At 43.6% G+C, this 21,433-nt stretch overlaps 1 protein-coding gene across 1 annotated transcript in view; it reads right to left on the bottom strand.

Moving 5' to 3' along the window:
• LOC124110825 (dynein axonemal heavy chain 3-like) overlaps positions 1-21,433 on the bottom strand; it is a 79,932-nt gene that overhangs the window by 7,990 nt on the left and 50,509 nt on the right. Inside the window, exons 49-64 of the mRNA XM_046470261.2 lie at positions 20,954-21,239; positions 20,157-20,324; positions 19,217-19,434; positions 18,531-18,738; positions 17,204-17,464; positions 16,256-16,457; positions 15,582-15,889; positions 14,449-14,634; positions 13,760-14,002; positions 8,882-9,042; positions 7,391-7,548; positions 6,523-7,199; positions 5,837-5,980; positions 4,430-4,593; positions 1,600-1,753; positions 294-422 (exon numbers count right to left, since the gene is read on the bottom strand). Coding sequence (XP_046326217.1) covers positions 294-422; positions 1,600-1,753; positions 4,430-4,593; positions 5,837-5,980; positions 6,523-7,199; positions 7,391-7,548; positions 8,882-9,042; positions 13,760-14,002; positions 14,449-14,634; positions 15,582-15,889; positions 16,256-16,457; positions 17,204-17,464; positions 18,531-18,738; positions 19,217-19,434; positions 20,157-20,324; positions 20,954-21,239 — 3,667 coding nt within the window. The remainder of the gene's footprint in view (positions 1-293; positions 423-1,599; positions 1,754-4,429; positions 4,594-5,836; positions 5,981-6,522; positions 7,200-7,390; positions 7,549-8,881; positions 9,043-13,759; positions 14,003-14,448; positions 14,635-15,581; positions 15,890-16,255; positions 16,458-17,203; positions 17,465-18,530; positions 18,739-19,216; positions 19,435-20,156; positions 20,325-20,953; positions 21,240-21,433) is intronic.

Raw genomic sequence — 21,433 nt, 5'->3', positions numbered from 1 at the left:
TGAGCCTGACCACCTGATCCCGTTAGTCGCCTCTTATGACAAGCATTGGTTGCTGAAGACCTATTCTACCCGAGATCTTCACAGGCTGATATAGTTATGTAGTGTGAATGGATGTATTTTGGATAATAGTTTGGTCATTTCATTGCATCTATTGGAAATGCTGATACTGTTGTGACAACTCTTAATATTCTGCAATGGGGCCGTGGACAATTGCCTTGATGATTACATGTATGTGTGAATCCCTAATGGTTGCCATGTGTTGCAGACTCCTGTCTGTGTACACATCTACTCACAAATTCAATATCAAAGTCTTTAGGTAGCTTGAGCAGGATGTCAGCAGCAAGGTCTTGTAGAACCTCTCCCGAAGACTTCCCTCCTCCACCACTCTGTCGGGGCAGAGTCAGCAGGATGCTGTCAAACAGCTGAAACACAGACATCATCATCATCATCATCAGCAGCAGCAGCAGCAGCAGCAGCAGCAGCATCTCCATCATCATTACTAGCATCTCCATCATCATCCCAATCATCATTGTCATCATCATCATAATCATCACATCTATCATGTCCATGCTCCTCCTAATCAGATTGTGGCTTTAGGTTGAGAGAGACAGACAGCTTTGAAGAAGATGTCTACATTAGGGCTTGAAGAAGTCCAAATTTACTAGCCGGGTACCCAACACCCTATTACCCGGATATCCGCTATAGCTCTCAAGAGTTGGGTACAAAATTTCCGAATGGGAATTGTTTTACCGCAGCCCTGGCAAAAACTATTTAGATACACGTATAAAACGATCCGGTCATGTATACACTGCAGTTGATAGACGCTTTATCCTTACTCGAACATATAAACGTCGAAAAAGTAGAACAAAGTAGTCGAAAACAAATACTTGCATAGTGAGAAAGAAATGTGAACATTAGCTATACTTGTAGTGTAACCATTGAGTTTTATTGTTAATGTCATTAAACAGTATGTCACGTGACTCACCACGGGTCCGGGTAGTCATTGGGGTACCCGGGTCCTACTCAGGAGCAACCTGACCCGAGTACCCGAGTTACCCGTCCCAGCCCTAGTCTACCTACAGTTGATTCCCACAACTGCAGCTTGTGGTGATTGACTACTGACTGGGATAATGCTGTGATAGAAACAGATTTAGCCCACTAGTCCTTATATTGATAGCCCATAGTAAAACCCTTAAAAATGGCAAATTTTACTAGTCCTTATGATATCTTAACTATTGGGAGTTTGACAAGGACTACAGGACTAGTGCCAATTTCTAACGATGTTAACTGAGACCATCTCTGAGCTGTGACCAGGTAGATATTAGTGTACATTTCATAAACTGATATTGAAACAAGCCATGCTTAGGCCCACACTAAAATAATTGAGAATGAAAATCATATATTCACTGACAACAGAAAGACCAAAAAACTTACCTGTTAATACATTACATTATCAGAATGGAAATAGTTTCAAAGGGTGGTACACTTCAAACAAATCTTGCATGTTTTCACAATGGAAAAGGTAACCTGTGTCCTAAAAATGGATGCGTGAATCAACAATGTTCCTCTAACGCCAAGTGTCTGCAAGAAGAGGCGTACCTGCTGTGTCTCCTGGTTGTCCTTGGTGATGTCAGCATTCTCATGAAGCCCAAACACTTCCGGGTTGGGGATGAGTGGGAGTGTTCGGACGTAGTCCAGGTAGCTCTGATACGGGCCTTCCTCGGGGGCGAAGTAAAGACCACTTGGGGAAAACCTGCACACAGATGTCATGTACAGGGTCAGACAGTGCAGCACTGGCACCACAGGGTGAACACCAACACTGGGAAACACTGGGGGACACATAAACAGGGAGGCAGGGTCAGACAGTGCAGCAGTGGCACCACAGGATGAACACCAACACTGGGAAACATTGGGGGACACATAGACAGGGAGGCAGGGTCAGACAGTGCAGCAGTGGCACCTAAGGATGTACACTAATACTGGGAAACACTGGGGGGCACATAGACAGGGAGGCAGGGTCAGACAGTGCAGCAGTGGCACCACAGGGTGAACACCAACACTGGGAAACACTGGGGGACACATAAACAGGGAGGCAGGGTCAGACAGTGCAGCAGTGGCACCACAGGGTGAACACCAACACTGGGAAACATTGGGGGACACATAAACAGGGAGGCAGGGTCAGACAGTGCAGCAGTGGCACCACAGGGTGAACACCAACACTGGGAAACACTGGGGGACACATAAACAGGGAGGCAGGGTCAGACAGTGCAGCAGTGGCACCACAGGGTGAACACCAACACTGGGAAACACTGGGGGACACATAAACAGGGAGGCAGGGTCAGACAGTGCAGCAGTGGCACCACAGGGTGAACACCAACACTGGGAAACATTGGGGGACACATAAACAGGGAGGCAGGGTCAGACAGTGCAGCAGTGGCACCACAGGGTGAACACCAACACTGGGAAACACTGGGGGACACATAAACAGGGAGGCAGGGTCAGACAGTGCAGCAGTGGCACCACAGAGTGTACACCAATACTGGGAAACACTGGGGGACACATAAACAGGGAGGCAGGGTCAGACAGTGCAGCAGTGGCACCACAGGGTGAACACCAACACTGGGAAACATTGGGGGACACATAAACAGGGAGGCAGGGTCAGACAGTGCAGCAGTGGCACCACAGGGTGAACACCAACACTGGGAAACACTGGGGGACACATAAACAGGGAGGCAGGGTCAGACAGTGCAGCAGTGGCACCACAGAGTGTACACCAATACTGGGAAACACTGGGGGACACATAAACAGGGAGGCAGGGTCAGACAGTGCAGCAGTGGCACCACAGGGTGAACACCAATACTGGGAAACATTGGGGGACACATAAACAGGGAGGCAGGGTCAGACAGTGCAGCAGTGGCACCACAGGGTGAACACCAACACTGGGAAACACTGGGGGACACATAAACAGGGAGGCAGGGTCAGACAGTGCAGCAGTGGCACCACAGGGTGAACACCAACACTGGGAAACACTGGGGGACACATAAACAGGGAGGCAGGGTCAGACAGTGCAGCAGTGGCACCACAGGGTGAACACCAATACTGGGAAACATTGGGGGACACATAAACAGGGAGGCAGGGTCAGACAGTGCAGCAGTGGCACCACAGGGTGAACACCAACACTGGGAAACACTGGGGGACACATAAACAGGGAGGCAGGGTCAGACAGTGCAGCAGCGGCACCACAGGGTGAACACCAACACTGGGAAACACCGGGGGACACATAAACAGGGAGGCAGGGTCAGACAGTGCAGCACTGGCACCACAGGGTGAACACCAACACTGGGAAACACTGGGGGACACATAAACAGGGAGGCAGGGTCAGACAGTGCAGCAGCGGCACCACAGGGTGAACACCAACACTGGGAAACACTGGGGGACACATAAACAGGGAGGCAGGGTCAGACAGTGCAGCAGTGGCACCACAGGGTGAACACCAACACTGGGAAACACTGGGGGACACATAAACAGGGAGGCAGGGTCAGACAGTGCAGCAGTGGCACCACAGGGTGAACACCAACACTGGGAAACACTGGGGGACACATAAACAGGGAGGCAGGGTCAGACAGTGCAGCAGTGGCACCACAGGGTGAACACCAATACTGGGAAACACTGGGGGACACATAAACAGGGAGGCAGGGTCAGACAGTGCAGCAGTGGCACCACAGGGTGAACACCAATACTGGGAAACATTGGGGGACACAAAAACAGGGAACCAGGGTCAGACAGTGTAGCAGTGGCACCACAGGGTGTACACCAATACTGGGAAACATTGGGGGACACAAAAACAGGGAACCAGGGTCAGACAGTGTAGCAGTGGCACCACAGGGTGTACACCAATACTTGGAAACATTGGGGGACACATAGACAGGGAACCAGGGTCAGACAGTGTAGCAGTGGCACCACAGGGTGAACACCAATACTGGGAAACACTGGGGGACACATAGACAGGGAACCAGGGTCAGACAGTGTAGCAGTGGCACCACAGGGTGAACACCAATACTGGGAAACACTGGGGGACACATAGACAGGGAACCAGGGTCAGACAGTGTAGCAGTGGCACCACAGGGTGAACACCAATACTGGGAAACATTGGGGGACACATAAACCAGGAACCATAACACCACAATACCTAAAGAACATGAAGAAATATTATACAAAAGTACAAAGTAATGTGATCTTAATTTCCATATTTCACTGCAATATTTCAATGGAATACTGAGAATTGTCTACATTTTCATAAATATTATTTTCAGGGGGTTGGCAGTAATACAATGCTTATGACGTCGTTGGAGAAGAGTACTCTTGTATATATTACAGCAACACCAATGACCTCAACAATAACCTCAACAATGACCACATCTACACCTACTTGTAGCCGGGATCACTGATGATTTTGTCCTTATAGAAGATGGACAGCAGTGACATGAGCAGCCTCCTGTCCTTGTCGTCAGTGACTCGGCCACCATAGTTACACTCCCCAGTCAGGTAGGTGAGAGCTGGGAGGGGCAGTTCTTCATAGTCATTCAGGAACATCTACAACACAGAACATAGTGCTATCTGGGATGTCTACAACACAGGACATAGTGATTCACTATAACTTCTTAATCAGGATAGCTATCTGGGATGTCTACAACACAGGACATAGTGATTCACTATAACTTCTTAATCAGGATAGCTATCTGGGATGTCTACAACACAGGACATAGTGATTCACTATAACTTCTTAATCAGGAGAGCTATCTGGGATGTCTACAACACAGGACATTGTGATTCACTATAACTTCTTAATCAGGATAGCTATCTGGGATGTCTACAACACAGGACATAGTGATTCACTATAACTTCTTAATCAGGATAGCTATCTGGGATGTCTACAACACAGGACATAGTGATTCACTATAACTTCTTAATCAGGATAGCTATCTGGGATGTCTACAACACAGGACATAGTGATTCACTATAACTTCTTAATCAGGATAGCTATCTGGGATTTCTACAACACAGGACATAGTGATTCACTACAACTTCTTAATCAGGATAGCTATCTGGGATGTCTACAACACAGGACATAGTGATTCACTATAACTTCTTAATCAGGATAGCTATCTGGGATTTCTACAACACAGGACATAGTGATTCACTATAACTTCTTAATCAGGATAGCTATCTGGGATTTCTACAACACAGGACATAGTGATTCACTATAACTTCTTAATCAGGATAGCTATCTGGGATGTCTACAACACAGGACATAGTGATTCACTATAACTTCTTAATCAGGATAGCTATCTGGGATGTCTACAACATTCCACAAAAACAAATGTTCTTTTCCTGTAACATGGCTGGCATTCATTCTACAAATACATACATTGTCACCGATGGACATCAACATCTATGTCTAATCATGTTTGGTGTGTTTGCCGCTTAAAGCTGAAGGCAGGTCAATAAAAAGTCTGGACCAGACAAACGGATGAGTTTGTTATGACCAATGTCTCACACCATCTGAGTATGATGAGACGCCATCGTCCAAGTAAGTGAATCTGACCATCGAATCCACGTAGACCCATCTTACAACAAGCAAGATTACTGGGGGCAAAGTCTTATCCCCCTGTGAAGGCAACATTCACATATTTCATAAGACCAAAGTCCAAATCTAGTACTCCTAATATTCAGTGGATGGTTCACTATATGAAAACCCTCCCGAGATCCCAGTGTTTCTAGAAGCAAATCACTACTAACTGTGTGGGCAATGATTACAACAAGGTGGTATACTAACAAGCATCTGTCTCATGCTGATCCTCAGATCAGATTCGTTGAATTCATACGGGATGTTCCAGCCGAGGGGACCAAACTTCCTCCTTTCTTGGACCATGGCATGGAAGAAACACAGGCCAAACAGCATCTTGTGCCACTTGACTCCCTGGAACACATGGCAAGTTGGTTCACTGCACATCAGACTCATCCTTGATTGATTACTGGTCCTCACAAACATGTATCATTAACTTATTGATTGGAATAATGGTGACGAAAAACTTGCAATAATGAGATGCAACAGCTTTACAAACCAAAATTGTGTCTTGATATTCATCATGAAAAGCACAAAATTATCTCAGTATCACAAGCCTTTTTAAAATATATATAAAAAATTACCCATAACTCAAACTTTGCTATTAGTTGAATTTTGAAACAATGAGATGAGATGAACATTTACAATTTGTCCTTACCAAACTTTGAAACACAGTTAGCACCACAAACGTATTAAAGTCTTTGATAGGCATTTAGAAGTTGGTAGAACATGAACACATGAGCCTTTTTCATAAATAGCAACTTCTTTTAATCTTTGTATGATGTTTCAGAGTTACTACTTGCTCCTTCATCAGGTGAATGCAAAGAATAAAAGAAGTTGCTATCCATAAAAAAGTGTACACAAACGTATTGGTTTTAACAAGGAACAAGACCTACCTTATTACATCCGCTGAAGAAGGCAGGGTCTGATATAGGATCATTGAGGTAGGATCTCAGAAGGTTGGCACGGAGACCTTTAGGGGGCTCATTGGTCATCTTGACCCCATTCTGCAGGATGGACACGGGGAACTCGTCTGAGGGGTAGCTGGTCAACCACAGACGGAATTCGTTGTGCGTGTTCTCTGGAACTATCACCTCCTCGCAGATCTTCTCTAGTCTCGGCATCCAACTTGTGGCTAAATGGCAATTCTGCAGCACCACCCAGGTACCATCCCTGATAGCATTGTCAATCATCTTTGCAGCGATGGGACCCTGTCCTTGTCCCAGGGAGATGGTTTGGATACGGTTGCCAGTAAAGCCTTTGTCTTGGCCGAACTTGAGAAGAGCCGCCATAGGATCAGCTCCCGGGGAGAGCACGAAGATTAAAGGAGCACAGCATGTCGAGTCCGCAAATGAACCAACCAGGTCAAATGTCGGAGGCTCAATGTACGTCTGGCCTAGATTGTCGATGATGAACTCCTGAGTTGAAGGAACAATCTTGTCTGGCCGCAGTGTCCTTAGTATGACCATTCTCTCAAGACCGCTAAGAGCATTAAACGGACTTGGCAGTTTGTATTCGTGAGGGGCAGAGGAATCATAGAATTTCTTCCATTCTGATACATTTTCTTGAAAATCTACAATTGAAAATAAGTGTATCTGAGAAATGCGTGAAAATAGGTATAATTTCAAAACAAATACAATTATCTGACCAGTGATTAACTCAAACATGATGGTCCGTTGTCAAAATCAACAAAATACACAAAAATTTGATTTACAAACCAAGCATACATACTCATCAAACTGCACCTCAACATGCTCAACTTACGTTCTCTGTAATTTTTGAGATTCTGCAAACTTCCTGCTCTGACAATTTCAGCCCAGGACTTCTCTGTGAGCCACCCTGGGGCTGGGTTGGGGTAGGGGTTCTCTAGTGCCACGCCCCCAGTCAGCAGGAACCGCCACACTTCCTCCATGATCCTACCCCTGCCAAACAGATGAACAGTTAGCACATGTTATAGTTTGAGACTGGAGTGTCATTGGGCTGTGACAAGGTACATTGCTACCATTGTTATTGTTATGTTTGGTGCCTCAGAGTACCAGGAAATCTATATCTATTTCTAATTACTGGGTTCTTTGACTCCCTATTTGTGAAAACTTGGTGAAATGAGTCCCTATTTCGAATTTCTTGGTACTGTGACTCACTATTTCTGATTTCTCGGTACAATGACTCCCTATTTCTGATTGTTGGGTTCAATGACTCTCTATTTCTGATTGTTGGGTTCTATGACTCCCTATTTCTGATTGTTGGGTTCTGTGACTCTTTATTTCTGTTTACAGGGTTCTATGACTGTCTATTTCTGATTACTGGGTTCTATGACTCCCTATTTCTAAATTGTTTGGTTCAATGACTCCCTATTTCTGATTGTTGGGTTCTATGACTCTCTATTTCTGATTGTTGGGTTCTATGACTCTCTACTTCTGATTGTTGGGTTCTATGACTCCCTATTTCTGATTGTTGGGTTCTATGACTCCCTATTTCTGATTGTTTGGTTCTATGACTCCCTATTTCTGAATTTTAGGTTCTATGACTGTCTACTATTTCTGATTGTTGGGTTCTATGACTCCCTATTTCTGATTGTTGGGTTCTATGACTCTTTATTTCTGATTGTTGGGTTCTATGACTCCCTATTTCTGATTGTTGGGTTCTATGACTCTCTATTTCTGATTTCTAGGTTCGATGATTCCCTGTATTTCTGAAACAAGTCCCATCATTTTCACAGGTAAATGGTCACTTGACGCATATATAAAAAAAACAATCTAAAGATATTTTTTGTATATTTTTTACCTGTTTCATAACGCTACTGATCCAGAAATTAGTTCAGTGATTGTTGGAAAATGTTGTAAAAATGATAGTAAAAACCTGACTTAACTTGCAACATGAGACATGTCAAATACATACACCTAAACACAACCATATGACTTCTGAGTGAGTGAGTGAGTTAGTTGGGTTTAACGCCGCTTTTAACAGTATTCCAGTCATATCGCGGTGTGTCAGCTTAATGTGGGAGGAAAGCCCGAAGTGATGCAGGTTTCAGACGTTTACCACTTCGGTGAAACCCACGAGCACGGGTATGGTGCTGACAAACCTGGAAACATAATTGGGGCGAACCGGGATTCGAACCCACAATCATAGGTTTCTGGCGTGCCCAAGGGACGCAACTCTGCACAGCGAATCACTGCGCCTAAGACGACTGGGCCACCCGTGCCCACCATATGACTTCTGATTACAGGATGTATGTTGAAGACACCAACTTACTGTCCTCTCATAATTCCAATACACAGGACGAAGGAGAAGAGGAGCTTGTCTTTCTCAAACAGCGACCGACACACATTACGGTAGATGCTGTTGGTGAAGTGGTCATTGAGGTTGAAAATTCTCTCCTCCAAATCATCTGAAGGTGAACTGTTGATGATGGACTGAAAAATAATTCATTCGAGTTTAAAAGACATATTCACGTATGGACTTCTGTCCATATACAGAGTTACAGAGGTATTGAGTTATACAGTTATAGGGTTGCAGAGCAACAGAGTTATGGAGTTACAGAGCTACCAGGTCATGGGGTTAAAGGGTTGTGAGGTTACAGGGTTACAGAGTAAGGAGTTACAGGGTTACAGAGTAAGGAGTTACAGGGTTACAGAGCTACAGAGTAAGGAGTTACAGAGTAAGGAGTTACAGGGTTACAGAGTAAGGAGTTACAGGGTTACAGAGTTACAGAGTAAGGAGTTACATGGTTACAGAGTAAGGAGTTACAGGGTTACAGAGTAAGGAGTTACAGAGTAAGAAGTTACAGGGTTACAGAGTAAGGAGTTACAGGGTTACAGAGTTACAGAGTAAGGAGTTACAGGGTTACAGAGTAAGGAGTTACCAAGTAAGGAGTTACAGAGCTACAGAGTCAGAAGTTACAGGGTTACAGAGTATAGAGTTACAGAGTAAGGAGTTACAGGGTTACAGAGTAAGGAGTTACAGAGTAAGGAGTTACAGGGTTACAGAGTTACAGAGTTAGTAGTTACAAGTTTACAGAGTTACAGAGTAAGGAGTTACAGGGTTACAGAGTAAGGAGTTACAGGGTTACAGAGTTAGGAGTTACAGGGTTACAGAGTTACAGAGCTACAGAGTAAGGAGTTACAGGGTTACAGAGTTACAGGGTAAGGAGTTAAAGGGTTACAAAGTAAGGAGTTACAGAGTAAGGAGTTACATGGTTACAGAGTTACAGAGTAAGGAGTTACAAGTTTACAGAGTTACAGAGTAAGGAGTAGTTACAGGGTTACAGAGTTACAGAGTAAGGAGTTACAGGGTTACAGGGTTACAGAGCTACAGAGTAAGGAGTTACACGGTTACAGAGTAAGGAGTTACAGGGTTACAGAGCTACAGAGTAAGGATTTCCACGGTTACAGAGTACGGAGTTACAGGGTTACAGAGTAAGGAGTTACAGGGTTACAGAGCTACAGAGTAAGGAGTTACAGGGTTACAGAGCTACAGAGTAAGGAGTTACAGGGTTACAGAGTAAGGAGTTACAAGTTTACAGAGTTACAGAGTAAGGAGTTACAGGGTTACAGAGTTACAGAGTAAGGAGTTACAGGGTTTCAGAGTAAGGAGTTACAGAGTAAGGAGTTACAGGGTTACAGAGTAAGGAGTTACAGGGTTACAGAGTAAGGAGTAGTTACAGGGTAACAGAGCTACAGAGTAAGGAGTTACAGGGTTACAGAGTAAAGAGTTACAAGTTTACAGAGTTACAGAGTAAGGAGTAGTTACAGGGTTACAGAGTTACAGAGTGAGGTGTTACTGGGTTAAAGAGTTACAGAGTAAGGAGTTACAGGGTTACAGGGTTACAGACTACAGAGTAAGGAGTTACAGGGTTACAGAGCTACAGAGTAAGGAGTTACAGGGTTACAGAGCTACAGAGTAAGGAGTAACAGGGTTACAGAGCTACAGAGTAAGGAGTTACAGGGTTACAGAGCTACAGAGTGAGGAGTTAGAGGGTTACAGAGTAAGGAGTTACAGGGTTACAAAGTTACAGGGTTACAGAGCTACAGAGTAAGGAGTTACAGGGTTACAGAGTTACAGGGTAAGGAGTTACAGGGTTACAGAGTAAGGAGTTACAGAGTTAGGAGTTACAGGGTTACAGAGTAAGGAGTTACAGGGTTACAGAGTTACGGGGTTACAGAGCTACAGAGTAAGGAGTTACAGGGTTACAGAGTTACAGAGCTACAGAGTAAGGAGTTACAGGGTTACAGAGTTATAGTGTAAGGAGTTACAGGGTTACAGAGTTACAGAGCTACAGAGTAAGGAGTTACAGGGTTACAGAGTTACAGAGTAAGGAGTTACAGGGTTACAGAGTTACAGAGTTAGTAGTTACAAGTTTACAGAGTTACAGAGTAAGGAGTTACAGGGTTACAGAGTAAGGAGTTACAGGGTTACAGAGTTAGGAGTTACAGGGTTACAGAGTTACAGAGCTACAGAGTAAGGAGTTACAGGGTTACAGAGTTACAGGGTAAGGAGTTAAAGGGTTACAAAGTAAGGAGTTACAGAGTAAGGAGTTACATGGTTACAGAGTTACAGAGTAAGGAGTTACAAGTTTACAGAGTTACAGAGTAAGGAGTAGTTACAGGGTTACAGAGTTACAGAGTAAGGAGTTACAGGGTTACAGGGTTACAGAGCTACAGAGTAAGGAGTTACACGGTTACAGAGTAAGGAGTTACAGGGTTACAGAGCTACAGAGTAAGGATTTCCACGGTTACAGAGTACGGAGTTACAGGGTTACAGAGTAAGGAGTTACAGGGTTACAGAGCTACAGAGTAAGGAGTTACAGGGTTACAGAGTTACAGAGTAAGGAGTTACAGGGTTACAGAGTTACAGAGTAAGGAGTTACAGGGTTTCAGAGTAAGGAGTTACAGAGTAAGGAGTTACAGGGTTACAGAGTAAGGAGTTACAGGGTTACAGAGTAAGGAGTAGTTACAGGGTAACAGAGCTACAGAGTAAGGAGTTACAGGGTTACAGAGTAAAGAGTTACAAGTTTACAGAGTTACAGAGTAAGGAGTAGTTACAGGGTTACAGAGTTACAGAGTGAGGTGTTACTGGGTTAAAGAGTTACAGAGTAAGGAGTTACAGGGTTACAGGGTTACAGACTACAGAGTAAGGAGTTACAGGGTTACAGAGCTACAGAGTAAGGAGTTACAGGGTTACAGAGTTACAGGGTAAGGAGTTAAAGGGTTACAAAGTAAGGAGTTACAGAGTAAGGAGTTACATGGTTACAGAGTTACAGAGTAAGGAGTTACAAGTTTACAGAGTTACAGAGTAAGGAGTAGTTACAGGGTTACAGAGTTACAGAGTAAGGAGTTACAGGGTTACAGGGTTACAGAGCTACAGAGTAAGGAGTTACACGGTTACAGAGTAAGGAGTTACAGGGTTACAGAGCTACAGAGTAAGGATTTCCACGGTTACAGAGTACGGAGTTACAGGGTTACAGAGTAAGGAGTTACAGGGTTACAGAGCTACAGAGTAAGGAGTTACAGGGTTACAGAGTTACAGAGTAAGGAGTTACAGGGTTACAGAGTTACAGAGTAAGGAGTTACAGGGTTTCAGAGTAAGGAGTTACAGAGTAAGGAGTTACAGGGTTACAGAGTAAGGAGTTACAGGGTTACAGAGTAAGGAGTAGTTACAGGGTAACAGAGCTACAGAGTAAGGAGTTACAGGGTTACAGAGTAAAGAGTTACAAGTTTACAGAGTTACAGAGTAAGGAGTAGTTACAGGGTTACAGAGTTACAGAGTGAGGTGTTACTGGGTTAAAGAGTTACAGAGTAAGGAGTTACAGGGTTACAGGGTTACAGACTACAGAGTAAGGAGTTACAGGGTTACAGAGCTACAGAGTAAGGAGTTACAGGGTTACAGAGCTACAGAGTAAGGAGTAACAGGGTTACAGAGCTACAGAGTAAGGAGTTACAGGGTTACAGAGCTACAGAGTGAGGAGTTAGAGGGTTACAGAGTAAGGAGTTACAGGGTTACAAAGTTACAGGGTTACAGAGCTACAGAGTAAGGAGTTACAGGGTTACAGAGTTACAGGGTAAGGAGTTACAGGGTTACAGAGTAAGGAGTTACAGAGTTAGGAGTTACAGGGTTACAGAGTAAGGAGTTACAGGGTTACAGAGTTACGGGGTTACAGAGCTACAGAGTAAGGAGTTACAGGGTTACAGAGTTACAGAGTTACAGAGCTACAGAGTAAGGAGTTACAGGGTTACAGAGTTATAGTGTAAGGAGTTACAGGGTTACAGAGTTACAGAGCTACAGAGTAAGGAGTTACAGGGTTACAGAGTTACAGAGTAAGGAGTTACAGGGTTACAGAGTTAGGAGTTACAGGGTTACAGAGCTACAGAGTAAGGAGTTACAGGGTTACAGAGTTACAGAGTAAGGAGTTACAGGGTTACAGAGTTATAGTGTAAGGAGTTACAGGGTTACAGAGTTACAGAGTAAGGAGTTACAGGGTTACAGAGTTACAGTGTAAGGAGTTACAGGGTAACAGAGTTATAGTGTAAGGAGTTACAGGGTTACAGAGTTACAGAGCTACAGAGTAAGGAGTTACAGAGTTACAGAGCTACAGAGTAAGGAGTTACAGGGTTACAGAGTTAGGAGTTACAGGGTTACAGAGCTACAGAGTAAGGAGTTACAGGGTTATAGTGTTACAGAGTAAGGAGTTACAGGGTAATAGTGTTACAGAGTAAGGAGTTACAGGGTTACAGAGCTACAGAGTAAGGAGTTACAGGGTTACAGAGTTACAGTGTAAGGAGTTACAGGGTTATAGTGTTACAGAGTAAGGAGTTACAGGGTTACAAAGTTACAGGGTAAGACAGTCTGCCCTTATTTTCAATGTATTTAAAATGCATAATATGAATCAAAGGAAGACATGAGAGAATGAAAGAATGCACATGTGAGTGTATTCATTATATCTGCATCTGACAGCACTGTATTGTTGATATATAAGAACAAAGTGACATTCATCTTCATTACCAGAGGAACACAATGGACATATTCTCAAATATCTTGTGGTTGAAGTAAATCTTCCTTTTCTAAACTGTATTAGAATGCTACAATGCTTTCTTGTGGTTATACATGTGCTTCCACCCACGAAGGGTGTCTCACCTGCAGGTACAGGTTGATGAACCATGTCAAGGAGTACTGGTACATGGGCTCTATGTTGGCCAGGTCAGAGATGCAGAAGAACAATATAGATGAATGAACTGCCACCGGCTTGTACCCATTTCTTGTCTCATCAATCTCCTTCTCTGTGGATGCAGCTATCTCCTGCTTGGCGGAGATCTCCTCAGACAGAACTTTAGAGGAGGACAGGACCTTAATAGCTGTCTCATCCTCCAGAATATTACCCTGAAGAGAAAAAAGAAGCAAGTCAATTTTTAAAAATGGTTCAGAATTGCCACTAACATTAAAGACATTGATCTGATGCTTATGTTTTTTTGCAAATGCACCTAAAGAAATACTGAATCTACAAAATTTGTTTTTTCAAAAAAATTCAAATCTGTTCAGTCACCATATTTTGGACTTAAATATCGGTTTAAGAATCCAGTAAAACAAGACATGGGACAGAGAGCGTGAAAGTGTTTCAGGTTGAGTGAGTGAGTGAGAAATGTTTTATGCCTCTTTTAGCAATATTCCAGCAATATCATGGAGGGGGACACCGAAAAATGGGCTCCACACATTTTACCCATGTAGGGAATCAAACCCGGGTCTTTGGCATGATGAGCAAACGCTTTAACCAATTGGCTTTCACCGCCTCTTTCAGGTTGCGAACAGAGTGAAAAGTTGTCCCCCACCTGTGATGAGGAGAGGACTTCCAGGATCTTGTCCTCGATCTCCTTCAGCTGCTTTTTGTTGGCCGCCGACTCCAGGATCAGCTGGTTCTTCTTCTCCTCCAGCTCCGGCTTCTCCTTGGCTGCCACGATGCCCAGCAGCTGGTCCTCCAGGCCTTGGGGGGTGATCATGAAGTTCAGCACACACACCTACAACACACATCATCGGACCTATACACCTGGTGCATTATCAGTAAGTCTGTAGAGTTTTACACCATTAACAACGGTATTTCAACAAGCATGAAATACTCATATCCCCTGCCAATATGACATGTCCAGTTGTGTGCAAGGCAAGAAATATTGTACGATTTTTAAGATCTGCTCCAGAAAGGAGTACTGCCACCATTTTCAGTTTAAGTCAAAGTCGTTGCTATGGAAACTGGTATATTTGTTTTCAAAAATCCCAAACTATCAAAAGGCACGAGTTTACCACTAGACCTATCTATGTGCCAAGTTTGGTGAAGAAAAATTGTACAGTTTTTAAGATCTGCTCCAGGAAGTAGCACTACCGCCATTTTCAGTCTATGGTAAGTCATTCACATAATATCACAATGTCACAGCTAATGCAACAGAAAGCCCAAAGTGACAAAGGATACTGGCGGAACGAGACGAGGGGGGAGAGGGAGGGCGCACCCCCTTTTTTCAAACTGTGCCCTTGTGCACACAGATGCTGCAGGTTATCACTATGAGGATGGGAATGGTGCAAGCAAACCAAGAATCATAATTCAGGTGAATTCGGATATGAACCTTAACCACGGATCAGGGCAGGTAGAGAGATATGTGTTTTGTTCATCATAGGTTTAATTCAATGTTTCTCAAGGACTATCAACAATTCACTGAATAAAAACATAGAATATTTTGTACCACAATATGTGTATCATAAGGTCTTGTATTACAGCATGACATTTAAATTTACTTTAGAGATAAGAGTATTCAAGATGTGACCAGTTTGATTTTTAAATTTTCTAAATCTCTTCAACTTCACCTCTCTGATGTGGGAACACAGCTTAAGGATTTCACAATGGTGTACAAGTGATATTGCTACAAATCCAAGATTCATTGAAATGCCTCAATGAAGCATGAAACCCCTTGTTTACCTTGACTGAGACTTCGGGCAGATAGTGAGGGTTGCGGAGTCTGGTGGTGATGTACATCTTGAAGTCGTGGGAGTACTCTATGACATTGTCCCCCAAGCGAATATACTCCACACCCTGCTGCTTGAACGTCTGTTTCTGCAGGATGGGCTCCAGGATTGGGTCCAACTCCTCCGCGATGTTCTCCAGCAGTACCGGTGTTCCGAACTGGATGGCGTTCTCCAGTGTACGCATGTAGTTTGCATCGGACAGCTTAATGATGCCAAGTTTGTTTTCCTTCTCCATGTTCTTAATCCACTTGTTGGCCTGACCTGATTGAGTAAACAGAGGCGTAATGAATAATATATTGTCGGATCATAGGTTTTTTGACTCCATTTGTTTTCGGACGGCCATGTTTATTGCGATTACTCGTACTATAACAGGAATGTAGCATCACACAGACATTGTAAATACTGAGATGATGGCTTGTTTTTAAGATAAAGTTGTCTTTTAAAAGTGAATGAGATGTTTTACAGTTCTTCATGTGATTAGAGAGAAAACTATTAATGTTTCTTAAGCGTCTGAAAACCCATAACAGGGGGCTATATAGAACAGGCACTGGTGAATCTGAAGGGGAGGGTAGGTAGTGAAAGCAGTGGAGACAGCATGAGACGGACACAGTCATATATGACTCTTACCTTGCGGATCTATCATAAGAGGCCATCTTCTGGAGTTGCTAACAATGATTCCATTATCCACACTGAAAGAGTCAACCGGCAGACCAGCAATCTGCCATGCTCTAATCTTCACTGGATCCCCCAGGGTAAGATTGAGAGAGAACACTTCAGAACTTGGGATCTCCTTCTCCTTGCACAGCCTGAGCCACTCTTTGGTGATGTCCTGTAACAGTAAGGTAGGGAGTGAGCTGCAGGGGTCTCATTCAGCAGGTACCGTCTACAGTATGGTAGTAATAGAGCACCCTGAAACAACCCTTTAGTGTTACTGGATGCTGGCAAGGCAAGGTGAAATGAGGGAAATTTTATGCCATTTTTAACAGTACCCTAGCAATATCACAACATGGGACACCAACAAACAGCATCATATATCAGTTTGTGCCAAAAACTTTTAAGTCTACTAGCCCATCTTAGTATATGAACTAGTACAAGCTGATCTTACTAGACCATAAGAGATTTTAGTAGACAGGGGGTTCGGACCACACAATCTCCCTTGATCAACCTTCAAGGTAGAATTGTCTTTCGTTTTCAGCATATTCTATTGCCACACCTCTTCCCTTCTGTAACAAATGTTATATTTGGGATGACACTTTCTTAGTAAAATACAGATTCTTGTACTTTTGGGGTTGATTCCCATCCAGGATTCGAACCCACACTGCCAGAGTTAGGCACCTATTCGCCAGCACACAAAGTCAGTCATCTAACCCATTCAGCCACCAAGGCTTCCACAAAAATGAAAGTCTGACAACTGGTAGTCTAGATCACATACTTTGTGTACCCCTCCGACATGTGTAAATTGGCCTGGCTCCCCTGGCCGAAAGCTATGAACACACATAGATTCTCTTCTCTTCTCATAAAACATTAGCATCAAAGTGTTTCAATAAAACAACTGGAGTTCTCTTGCAAACTTACCTGTCTGAAGTCGACAGTGAATGCACCAAGATAGGCCACCACCCCCGCAGACATAAGGACATCCCCAGTTATGTTGACATATTTATCTCCCAGCATCCTCGCCGCCTCTGTCCACCTGTCCTTCTCACCACCCAGTCCACCGATCAGCTTCTCCGCTCTGTCCAGCTTCTTGGAACACAGGTCAATGTTGTCTTCCAACTCTTTCTTCTTCTGGGTCATAGCCTCGAACTCGTCATTCAGCGCCTGCAGCTTGTCAGTCACCTGAACAGGCAACAAGAGTTGGTTTGTTATCATCCCAAACTGACTCCCACAGGAGCTACAAGAAAATTGCATCACAATGCTTTGCAGACCATTGTGACATCATCGGTTACCATGACGTCACACTCAACATCACTAATCTCTCTGCCACTGGTCAGCTTTACCTTGCTCACTCACTGGTGAAAACTGTTTACAAACTGAAAAAGTTCAAAGAATGATTTTGGAAGATAAATAGAATCTCACCCTTGCCTCTTTTGATATCACCCATATAACACTTATCCACACAAGTGTAAAACTCCTGGCCAAGCTTCGGAGTTAAACATTTATTGACTCGTGTTGATATATTGATATCTTGACACTTGGGTGAGATTCTCTATAACTAGGCTGAACTGTGTTTCAGTACTAGCAAGGTGTGGGAGGAACATGCCAAGAGTGACCCATATAGTGGATGCTTATTTAACACGTTGGTGGTGTCAATCTTGGCATTAAACCCATGATAAACTCATCCTGGCATGAGTAAGGGAGAAAACTCTGCATTGTATATACCTGTTTCTTAGACCAATGGACCAACTTATCCATGGGATATAGTATAACCTATACCTGCCGCCTTGCTCATTACAAGTCTCTCAAACTGCTGTCTAATCTCATTCTTCATACTGGTATATAAGTGTTTTGTCGGACATGCATCGAAGAGCTGTACTTACTAACATATCATATTATAACTAGGAAATCATAATCCCGATAAACTTTGAAAACTATGTTATTGTGAATCTGAATTCCAGTGACATTAAACAAGGAAATCATTGTTATGCTTCAGTGTTGCACAAACTATGAATCCAGCCTTATACAAAGCATGGACCCAGGTTTACAGAATCTGGATCCTGACTTTAATACAAACTATAGATCCAGATTTTTAAAGAAACTATGGATGCAGATTATTTATACAAAGCATGGATCCAGGCTTACATACGGAATCTGGATCCTGACTTTAATACAAAATATAGATCCCGATTTATAAACAAACTATATTTCTATTGAATGTGGACCCAGACATCAGGTTTATACTTACAGCCTGTAGTTGTCCCCTCTTCTCGTTGAGCTTGTCCATCTGAACAGACAGCTCACTTTCAGCCTGTGCCAGTTTCTCCTTCTTGGGTGCCACGACCTTGGCCACCCGATCGTATGTGTCCATGGCTCGTACCCATCGACACAGCCCCTCACAGGCAGTGGAGGCGTTCTTAATCAGGGTGGGGTCAAAATCCGGGTTGGACATGTATCTATACATGAGAAAACATTGACATAAGTGACAAGGATGTTATGTCTTGATAAATCGAACACATGATACCCCATCAAATAAGACTACAATGAAATAGATCCAGTTCTACTGAAACAGAGAACAGAGCGAAGAACACAGATCCACGAAGCATTCCAAGTATTACAACAGTCAGAGTGCTCAAAGCCTAGGTCTTGTAAACAATAATTCTGACCTTGTGTCTTTCTAAATTCCTAGATAATCAGCTAAATCTAAATATTAATTTTGACGTAATCATACATGCATTGGATGTATCACCCTATTACAAGTTTACAATGATAGCATTGTCACAGTACTATGAATTATCTGACCTAAGATGAAATATTCTGTCTGGCACTTGAGTTTCTGACAAGGCCCAAATCACCAGTTTGATCACCACATTTGGTTTTCAGAATCAGACTGTCAATTTGTGGAGTTTAAGAACTCTCCGAAGGGAAACTTACTTCTCTCTAATCTTCTTGATGACTGGGGGAGGGATGTTGTCCTTGTCGTAGGTCTTGAGCCTGTCCAGGAACTTGAGGTCACTGAGCAGCTTGAGAGACGGTCCCCAGTAGTCCTCAATCATCTTCCCGCTGCCACCAGGGTCCGGCTTCCTCTCCGACTTGGAGCCCATCATCACACACACAGACTCCATGACCAGCTTCACCGCAGGAGGAGGGTTCTGAGACACACAATACAGTCAGTGAGGCAGTATACTGAAGTAGCTACAGTCCAGCAATATCATTGTCACACATTCAAACATGTGGGACTTGACCCTTGCATGGGCTCAAATTCCTCTTCAAAATACAACAAGGATATATGAGTTTGTCAGTGTGATGATAGATTCAGTTCCATGTGGCCTCAAATGAGGTGATATATAGTGTATAAAATATCCTACTGGACATCCATTCATGTTCAAGCAAGTAAATATGCTAAACCAAACAAAGAGAAAATGAAGTTGTAAAAAGGATCAGGGATTTTCACCTTGCCTAAGAAAACTTGGAGTCATTTCTTCAGACGCATTGCATATATATTTTTACGAGTCCTGCATGACTGATATTGATTACACACTAAAATCATGAACATTCTGTTCACTGAAAAATGTTGTCATGAAAAAATAAACAATTTCTGTAACATTCCCGAGCATATTTTAGTAGGAACTAGTTCTGACTGACATAAATATTTTGCACCATATATGACTTTTTACACACAAAAATAGGCTAGGAATATTTTGGTTAAATATTTCTCAAAGGCACCAGATTCCTGCATCATGTGAAACCCTGAATGTTCATTTTGCGACTTTACATAAAGCAGGTACTAAAAGGAAAGTAGAAAGCAAGAACATCTGTGGACATCTGCGTGACATCTTGCGCTCTAAGTATTCCAGTTGTGTTAGGCTCATACCTTCATAGACTTGACGAGTGTGATGTCGGATGGTTTGAGGGTGTTGAGGGCCGAGATGGCGGACTCCAAGGCCGGGATAGCTTCAGCCAGCTCGCTCTCACACTCGTCCTTGATGGCCTGGGCAGCAGCCGCAGCCTCGTTGGCAACAGCTTCATCAGCCGCTACAACCTAAACACAAGCAGCACACACTCAAACACATCCTCAGATACCAGCAACACAGTAGGATGATAATGTAATGACCACAGTTGACATGATGATAGGAAAGATGAGACACATAGCCCAGATGAGTACTTTCCAGACCCTGCTGTTTCACAGGCACTTCTACTGCAATGAGGCATACGTCAATGTTAAAGTGTGGGAGTTACAGCAGCCGTAATGCTAAGATGGCCTCCTGAAATAGTTCCTGTCGTTGCCAATTCATCTCACACAGAAAATAGCAGTCTGCAACATTAGTCACTGTTCGGAAGCCCGAGTCCAGTAAACTTTGGTTCAGTCTAGAAAGCTCAGCTAAAAATAGTCCATATGATAAAACTAAATGCTTTTGAAAATGATGCTAAGAGCCATGTTTGGACTAGAAGTCTCAAACCTTTTGGCAATTAAATGGTAAATTCATGAAAAGTTGTGAATTCAGGAAGATACACCTTCATTCATTCAAGGAGAGACAATGTCAAGGAAGCTATTTCAACTAGGCTCAAACAGGCCTTTGTGTGAGCCATGTGCACCCTCAGCCCCTACCACTACTGCAGCCATGCACCTCCCTACTGACACTAGACAGACCACTGTGTCCTGCCACTCACCTCTTTCTTAGCCTCCACCTCCACGGTGTCCTGCTCAATCTTGATCATGAGTTTCTCGGTCTCGGCTGATGTCTTGATGAGCTCTGGCTGGAGGTCCTGTAGCTCTTGCTGCATCACTGACACCTGGGAGGCTGCGAAGTCCAGCTTCTCAAGACCAGTCAGGTAGCGGTTCTTCATGGTCAAGATAGCCTCTCGCTTCAAACCCAGGAGGCTCTTGAAGGTCAGGATCAACTCCAGGTACGAAGTTGGGGTCACATAGTTGTGCCGGCGGAGCATGTCGAAATACCTGGACAAGAGAACATAAATCATTGGCCAGGTTGTTCGACGTCTTACAACATTTAGGATTACATTGGACTGTGAGTGAGTTAATGTTCATGTATGCCAAAGTAAGCAATATTGTGCCGGCCTGTAAATTATCAAATCTGGACCAGCCAAACTCGTGGTTGATATTATGAGCAAATCCCATACTATTTGGGTATG

Source organism: Haliotis rufescens, unplaced genomic scaffold (assembly GCF_023055435.1).
Source record: "Haliotis rufescens isolate VD_foot unplaced genomic scaffold, xgHalRufe1.0.p SCAF_62, whole genome shotgun sequence".
Taxonomy (NCBI): Eukaryota; Metazoa; Mollusca; class Gastropoda; order Lepetellida; family Haliotidae; genus Haliotis; species Haliotis rufescens.
The sequence above is the reverse complement of the archived record's forward strand: the minus strand, read 5'-3'. Positions and strand labels throughout refer to the sequence as shown.